The sequence below is a fragment of the Lactuca virosa genome, chromosome 5, assembly GCF_052849685.1.
Source record: "Lactuca virosa cultivar CGN04683 chromosome 5, Lactuca_virosa_CGN04683_v6, whole genome shotgun sequence".
NCBI classification, from domain to species: domain Eukaryota; kingdom Viridiplantae; phylum Streptophyta; class Magnoliopsida; order Asterales; family Asteraceae; genus Lactuca; species Lactuca virosa.
This window is the reverse complement of record NC_136430.1, coordinates 368,108,493-368,116,694: the sequence shown is the minus strand read 5'-3', so window position 1 is coordinate 368,116,694 and position 8,202 is coordinate 368,108,493. Positions and strand designations below refer to the sequence as shown.

Genomic DNA, 8,202 nt, shown 5'->3' with positions numbered 1-8,202 from the left:
TTGCCATCATTTATTTATTTTTCACGTGTATGGTCGAGAAACGAATCGTCACTTCAAATTTCTGCTTGTTTGGTGTTCCGTTTCCGAATTGATTAACCAAAAAGATTTGGGCGCTAAATGAATATATCTAGTATTACATACGGATAAATATATGGGCCCTCAGAAAAGAATAGGCCCTATCCGCCGGCACATCTTGAACTCCCATAAGGCCGGCCCTGGTGATGGTGATGGTTGGAGATTGTGGTGATTGGTGATGCTGGTGATAATGGTGGTGTTGAAGGTGATTAGTGGTGGTGGTAGTGGTGAGTGATCATCGGTGGTGGAAGCAATGGTAGAAGGGTATTTTTGTCTTTTTAAAATGTTTAACAACCCCTCCATCGAGGCTCTTAAAGGGGAGAACCATGGGTGTTACCAAAAACCTCCATAGGGACCACCCATGATTTTTGGTAACATCCATGATTAAATGTCAATACTAAAACTGAAACTGATATTTCGTGTAAAAATAGGGAGCAATACTATATTTACTCATAATTTTATTAGTGATTTTGTAATTTAAATACTTTGAAGAATAATAATTTAATTGCATATAAACATGGGATATATACACTAAAGTCTCAATATTTTCATCGATTTGACAAGAAAGTCTTAAACTTTATTTTTTTGACACTAAAGTCCAAATTACCGGCAGTTTTTGACACTTTTACCCTTTTTTTCCGGTTAGCCGGTAATTATGACTTTTTTGTCAAAAAAAATAAAGTTTAGGACTTTCTTGTCAAATCGTCAATTGGGACTTCACTGTCAAAAAAATAAAGTTTAGGACTTTCTTGTCAAATCGCTGAAAATATTGGGACTTTAGTGTATATATCCCTTTTTTTGGTTATAAATTTAATGGTATGATACTCTTTAAGCATAAGAGTTATTGAAACCTTCTCTAGTCAGCTAGATCCTATTGAAATCCTTAACGTTTGCTTCTTGTTAAATCGTTTTTTTAATCTCAACAAACCGACATTGAAAAAAATGGAGATAATCAAGAAAGAAAGAAAGAAAGAAAGAACCAGAGTTGTGTTGGCTTTTTGCAGTCCCAAAAATGGAGAAATAAGAACCCGAAAAAAAAACGAAATTGCCCTTCTTTCCCTTCTCCACATTCACATCTTTTTTACTAGGCATGTGTTGTTTGTGTTTGTATAATCTGTCCTCACTTTTTAGTTCAAGATTTGGTGGCGAAGCAAGAAGAAAGTTTTACAAGTCTTTTCGCCCTTTCTCGCTTTCTCTTTTGCATATGTTTCTTCTGATCGTGATTGTGTCAGGGTAAAGATGATGATGGTAAAAAAAATAGTGGTGCTGCAACAAAAGTCACATTTAAAAGTTCTTGGGTTACGAAAATACACTAAAGTCTCAATATTTTCAACGATTTGACAAGAATGTCATAAACTTTAGTTTTTTTTACAGTAAAGTCATAATTGACGATTTGACAAGAAAGTCCTAAACTTTATTTTTTTGACAAAAAAGTCCTAATTACCGGTTAATCGGAAAAAAAGGGTAAAAGTGTCAAAATTGCCGGTAATTTAGACTTTACTGTCAAAAAAATAAAGGTCAGGACTTTCTTGTCAAATCGATGAAAATATTGGGACCTGAGTGTATATATCCCTATAAACATCATAGTCAAATGATGCAAACACATGAACATGCAAGATATCTATTCCAATTGCGCTAATTAATTAATGATATTTTACTATTACTTTCCAATTAATTGCCTTGTTATAAATGAAGGTAGTTGGTTTTACATCTATAAGGGTAATGTAAATATGTAATAATTGCTTTAAAAGAAAGGTATTAGTATATTCTTTTCGTCTCATATTAATAGTTCATGTTTCTTTTTTAGTTTGTCTCAAAATAATAGTCTACTTCTAAGAATAAATATATATTTTTATCAAAATAACCCTCATTATTAGTTAAACTACCATGAAATTAAATGCAACTACCAAGAAATTAAAGGCAACAAAAGAGTACAACTGTCATTTCATTTAATAAAATTAATAGTAATTAATGTTTCCTGTATGTTTTTTTTTATCTGTGAACAATAGTTTTGAAACGGAAGTAATATAATAATTGTAAGACCTAAACAATAGATGATAACAATAATATTAATATTAATTAATAATAACAAAACAGCTAAAAGAAAAAACATTAATAATTATATTTTCTATGAATTGAATTATAATAATAAATTAATATGAAAAAACCAAACATAATAATAATAATAATAATAATAATAATAATAATAATAATAATAACTAGAAAAGATTCCCCGGCGTTGTCGGGGTCGGAAGGTATTGCTTTGTAAAGTAAAGTAGCATGTTGGTTGCTTTTTGTCCGTTAATGTGAGGATAATTTGGTCTTTTCAGGTAGTAGGGACTGAATTTGTCACCATGGGTAAACCATATGGACCATTTATGTAATTTTGGCGGTGGTGGTGGTGGTGGTGATGGCAGATGGTGGGTGGGTTTATGGTATTTGGTGGATATTTTCTAATAAATAAAACATTAATTTAAAACCAAAAAGAGAATATTAAATCTGGTAAACCACAGGGACCAATCGTGTAATTTTGTCTAACAATAATAATAATAATGATGAGGGACCATTTCTGCCAAAAGACAAAATACTAATAATATGTAATAAAAGGCGAGGGTTATGAAAAATTCAAACCAAAGTGAAATGGTTGTTTGTGAACAAAAGCATAAAGATGAAGGGTCAATGTTGTAAGTTGGAGGACCAAAATTGACAAAAAATGTGCCACTTTACTGTTAAAATCTTTCACAACTTTAATATATATATACTAGAAAGGTTACCCCCGCTACGCACTTTAATATATATACTAGAAAGGTTACCCCCGCTACGCGGGGGCTAGAAGCTTTCAATGTTGTTTCCGAATTGATAAATATGACAGACATAGAAAGTGCAAGGATGAAAAGTCCGGGCTTTGCCCCGGACAAAAAATGTAAAAGTTTTGACTGCAAGGACCAGAAGTGTGAAAATGGCTAAAGAATTAAAGGGGTGGGAATTAGCAACTTTTTAGAAAAGGGATCAAAGTTGTCAAACCGTTAAAGTTTTGTGGCCAAACTTTAAATATTAAAAGGTTCTAAAAAAGTGTAAAAATATTGATTGCAAGGACCAAAAGTGTCAAAATGGATAAAGAATAATGACAAAAGTTGCCAAAAAACATCCAAATTTAGTATTCCTAACTTCCAACAATAATACAGGGACCAATTCTGCCAAAAAAATGAGAAGTTGAATGGAACACAAACAAAAGGACATGAATAAATTAATTAAAGAAGTACAAGGACCGGATATGTAAATCAAGGGACCAAACTTGGACAAAATATCCCAAGTTTACTATTCCTTTCTTCCACAACTTTAATAATAATAATAATAATAATAATAATAAAATCCATTCATTGGTTTTTATAAATCAATGTATTACGTAACTTTTAAAAGATCTGGTCAATACAGACCATATATTATATCTTTTTTTTTTCACGTGTAATGCAAACAAAAAACATAAAAGGCAACTGTAACTGCAAGAATTGAATCAACGATAAACTTTTGCAACAATTGTGGATATTGGAAGCCAAAACAATCTTTGAATCAGACGAAGCAAAAAGACATGCGTATGGAAAAGAACAAGAGTCAAGATACGTTCTACTGCTATTAGATATTGTTGTTCGTTAGTCAGTTCCAGTTCTCTTTAACGGAGAAAACAATAAATAACAAAGTCATATCCTTTTAAATCACCATTCCTTGTTCGTCAATTACGGATGAAGCAAACACATGAACCACGGTGGCTGGAAAAATGCGCACTCTGGTTAAGATTCAAGCTGTTGGACATCTTTCGAACCTGCTCAGAGTGCTCAAGCTCAGCTGCAGCCCTTAACTCCTCTGCTTTTCTATCAACGACTATCATCTTTTTCATCAACTTCTCCTCATGTTTCGATCTCATCTTCTCAATCTTTACCTGCAAAATGCAAACCACTTACCCATGTCACTCGTAGAACACATGCAAGTTATTTCCATGAATAATTCAAGAAAGGTTTTCACCTCCAGCTTTCTTGATTCAGCTTCTGCTTTCGCTTTTTCGAGGTTTACCCAAGCTTGAATCTTTGCTTCCTCCATTTGATACCTACAACAAAAAAAAAATGCAACATAAAGTCGACACTTTTCAAATCGAACTAAATTCATCATATCGGCATTTCACCTTATGCAGTATTCAGACTTCTCTTTTTCTTCCCAAGCACTAGGTCTAGGCCCTGGAATATTTTCTAGACTTTCATCCTTCATCTCAAAATATCCCAGCCTCTTCGGTATGTCTTCTTCTTCTTCTTCCTCCCTCGAGCTCCATTTGGAAGTAATGATGTCAAATAGTGTCGTCCTTGGCTGAAGTTTCGCTAAATGCCACTCCTGTAAGTGGCCAATGTCCAAGGAACTGCTCTGATTCGTCAACCCCAACGGGCCTATAGTTGTAGGGGTGTTATGTCGTGGCGGAGACCGGCTTTTCAACGGTGTAGAGCACCGTGAGATGGTGGAGCTGCCAGCTAGAGTCATATCTGTCTCCGTTTTTTTGGCCTCCAGAAGCACCTCCATGGGTTCTACCTCGTCTGCAAACTTATCTGCGATCAGAAGCAGGTCAAGATATTCGTTGAATTAATTAGAAATGATCATGCCCTTATATCCATGCTTTGGTATTCTCAAATGACAAAATACAATCAAAATCCAAAAGAAAAAAAAATAACAGCAAAAATAGGTTGCAAGATATGAAGTGTAGGTATAAATATCATCGCAAATAAAGACAACATGATTTGGAAAGTGTGAAGAAGAAGACAGGAGAGAGGAGTGTACCTTTGAGAAGCATATCAGAGCTGCAATGGTGGTGGCCCAAAGATACAGTTTTTGGACCTTGAAAAATACAAGTTGCTCTTGTGACCCGTTTCTCATCATCAGAAAACGCCCCTACTTTTTCACCCTGTTGTTTTGGAGCAAAAGCTGCAGACTTTATTAAACCACGAGCAGGGGATTCATGGCCATTAATGAGCCATTTCTCAGCATTATCCCATTTTGAAGGGAGGTTCTTTCTTGACCCGAAACTGAAGCTGAAAATGGGTCGACCATGACCATGTGTAGATGGAGCTTCCACAGCATTCATCTTGGTCACAACTCCATGTTTCTGCAGCGGCATTGGAATTTGGAAACGGGTTCTCCTTCAGTCCTTCTCCACGTCTACTGAGTGTAAAACAGGAGAATTAAATAATGAAAATGGAAGAATGGGTAAGATCTTGGGATTCATAATTAATGGAGTAGGAGACTGTCGAGAGAGGAAAGAATACTGTTAAAGAAAGAATCTCTTGTATGTGATTTTACGTTTGCAACAATGAGAGTGAAAAAGGTGACATAATTTTGAGATGAACAGAGAGGTAAAGCTGCATAGCTTAACAGACTGTACTTGCAAGGTTACGTGACACCAAAATATGCAAAGACTTTTTTAAACATATGAAGACTTTTTGTTATACAATAGAAATTTAACATTCAGATTATTGAATTAAAATTTTAATTGACTTAAAAAAATGATAGTCTTGTATTACTAATTGTTTATTATCAATATATAAATCATAAATGTAAAATATATATTATAAAGCTTATTACTTATGTTTGTAGCAAATTTAAAGGAGAAGAATATCATGATTAAGGTATTATTTTACTTTCTATTAATATTAAAATGGTATATATTTTGTAATGTTTAATTTATAATAACAAAAGAATTTAAAGGTTCGGTTTACAATATTAAACTAAAAAGCATGTATTAAATTTAGGGATAATGACTTAAAATGATAATATATTTTTTGATTTATACATATTTGGTTCCTGAGTTTTTTCCGTACACATTTATCCTTTCAACTTGTTAAACTGTACGCATCAGTCCTTATGATCGGTTACTTCAGGTTAACCGGGAAAAATGACTTAATAAGGTAATATATTTTTCATTTTGTACACATTTAGTCCTTAATATTTTTGTACATATTTTAGTTCTTAATATTTTTTTTGTTTCAAAATAAGTCATTTTTGTTCTTGTACTCATTCAATACTTATAAATGATTTCTTTAGGTTTTTTCCACGACATTTTACGTGGGACAATCATTGATGAGATGTTTGAGGCTGTTGATGCTTATGTCCATCGCGATCTTGACTGCTTGGTTGTGTAGGTCTTGTGGTTTGACTTAGGTCTTATATTATGAATGTCGTGACTTCTTCATACAATATCAAAATTTGACGATCTTTATATCCACGTGTTCGTTTTTTGAGTATACTACAACTTCTGTTAAGATTACTCCCGTTAAAATGTAATATATTTTTACTTATGATTTTATAAAAAAAAACATCCATACATGCATTCATAAAAAACGTATAGATATAAAGATCGTAAGTAAAAATATATTACTTTTTAACGGGGGTGATCTAAATGAAAGTTGTAGTAGACTAAAATACGAACGCATGGATATAAAGATCATTAAAATCCGAGATCGTATGAAGAAGTTATGACGTTTAGAACACATGACCTAAGCAACCAAGTAATCAAGATCGCAATGGACATAAGCATCAAAAGCCTCAAACACCTCATTAATGAATGTCTTACGTAAGATGTCGTGAGAAAAACCTAAAGAAATAATTCATAACTACTGAATGAGTACAAAAACAAAAATGACTTATTTTTTAACAAAAAAAATATTAAGGACTAAATATGTATAAAAATATTAAGGACTAAATGTGTACAAAATGAGAAATATATTACCCTATTAAGCCATTTTTACCGGCTAATATGGAGTAGTCGGTCATAAGGATTAAATGTGTACAATTTAACAAGTTGAAGGGGTAAATATGGACGAAAAAAATTCAGTGACCAAATGTGTACAAATCGAAAAATATATTACCCATTTATGTAACACCGTAAATTTTCAAACAAAATTTTCATTTTAAAATCACATAATTCTCATTAACACATTTCACAAAACCCCAAAGTGTCAAATCATCAAAAACACAAATCCATAATTGTTTAATAAAATCCAGGATCCTCAAAACATAACACCATCTCGTGTGTACAATCAAGCCGGCGCCTTCCCGCGATCCTGAGAAGTACCTGAAACACATATCACATAACACGGTAAGCACGAATCTTAGTGAGTTCCCCAAAATACCACACACAACTCATTAGCCTCTCATGGCTATATCTCGAACAAGACCCTTCGGTCAATGTGTCTCAGTGGAACCCTCCGGTCCCACAACTCGGGTGGACCCTCCGGTCCTAACTTAGTAAAGCTCAGAATAACACATAACATAAATCACAAAGACATAATACAGGATATCATAATACTCAATAATAGCATATAAGACCATCCGGTCACACGAATTACCACTCAAGTTAAGTATAGTGAGAAGACTCACCTCGTAAGTAAGCAAGTAAACCTCGTACCCCTCAAACGGTCTAATCCCCGCCTACATGTCATAATCATCTCTAATTAACACTTATAACCACAACTCTAAATACATTAAGCTAACCTCTATCTCTAACTCCTGGAATAGGTAAAAGACCATTTTACCCCTCCATGGTCTCCATAATCCAAGCCTTGACCAACCCTAAAAGTCAACAGAAGTCAACACTCGAGTCAACAGTCCTTGTTGACCCAACTCGTCGAGTGCATCTATGTGACTCGTCGAGTCCCCTTGTTTCCTCAGAAGTGTCGCGAAAGTCCAACTTAACTCGTCGAGTTGTCTCATCAACTCGCCGAGTCACACGTGTCCAGACTCGTCGGGGAAAACCCTAGCCGACTCGTCGAGTCCGCTTACCGACTCGTCGAATCCCTTCAGCCCCTTTCTCATTCAGACGATTTTGGGCAGAAATGGTGTCTCATACTCTGGATCTATCCTTCCAAGGCTCACTTATCACATAAAGTGCAAGCTTTACGTTTATGCATGGCATTTATGGCTCAAAATGCCAAAACAAGCTCCTTAAGGGGTCTCATGCATGGAAACTTGTCCAAAGCTTGATAAAGCTTGTATCTTTGGGCTCATGGGACCTCAACATGTCTAGATATGGAGTCTCAACTCCATGACAAGCTCATAACACTCTAGATCTCAAAGAATCATGGGGAAAAGGGT

General features: G+C 34.4%; 1 protein-coding gene across 1 annotated transcript; it reads right to left on the bottom strand.

Annotated features, from left to right (window-relative positions):
- Positions 1–3,621: 3,621 nt before the first annotated feature.
- LOC145116509 (Remorin family protein) lies at positions 3,622–5,431 on the bottom strand. The gene is made up of 4 exons (XM_079052846.1): positions 4,894–5,431; positions 4,253–4,664; positions 4,096–4,177; positions 3,622–4,012 (listed from the first exon to the last, which is right to left on the bottom strand). The coding sequence occupies exons 1-4, from the start codon at positions 5,228–5,230 to the stop codon at positions 3,806–3,808; spliced, it is 1,038 nt and encodes a 345-aa protein (XP_078908972.1). The 5' UTR covers positions 5,231–5,431; the 3' UTR covers positions 3,622–3,805.
- Positions 5,432–8,202: the final 2,771 nt, after the last annotated feature.

Excerpts from the sequence above, each read along its gene's own strand:
- LOC145116509 (XM_079052846.1), bottom strand. The coding sequence starts at position 5,230 with ATGCCGCTGCAGAAACATGGAGTTGTGACCAAGATGAATGCTGTGGAA. Across the intron at positions 4,178-4,252 it reads AAGTCTGAATACTGCATAAG|GTATCAAATGGAGGAAGCAA; the intron begins GTGAAATGCCGA and ends TTTTTGTTGTAG. Across the intron at positions 4,013-4,095 it reads CTGAATCAAGAAAGCTGGAG|GTAAAGATTGAGAAGATGAG; the intron begins GTGAAAACCTTT and ends TGCATTTTGCAG.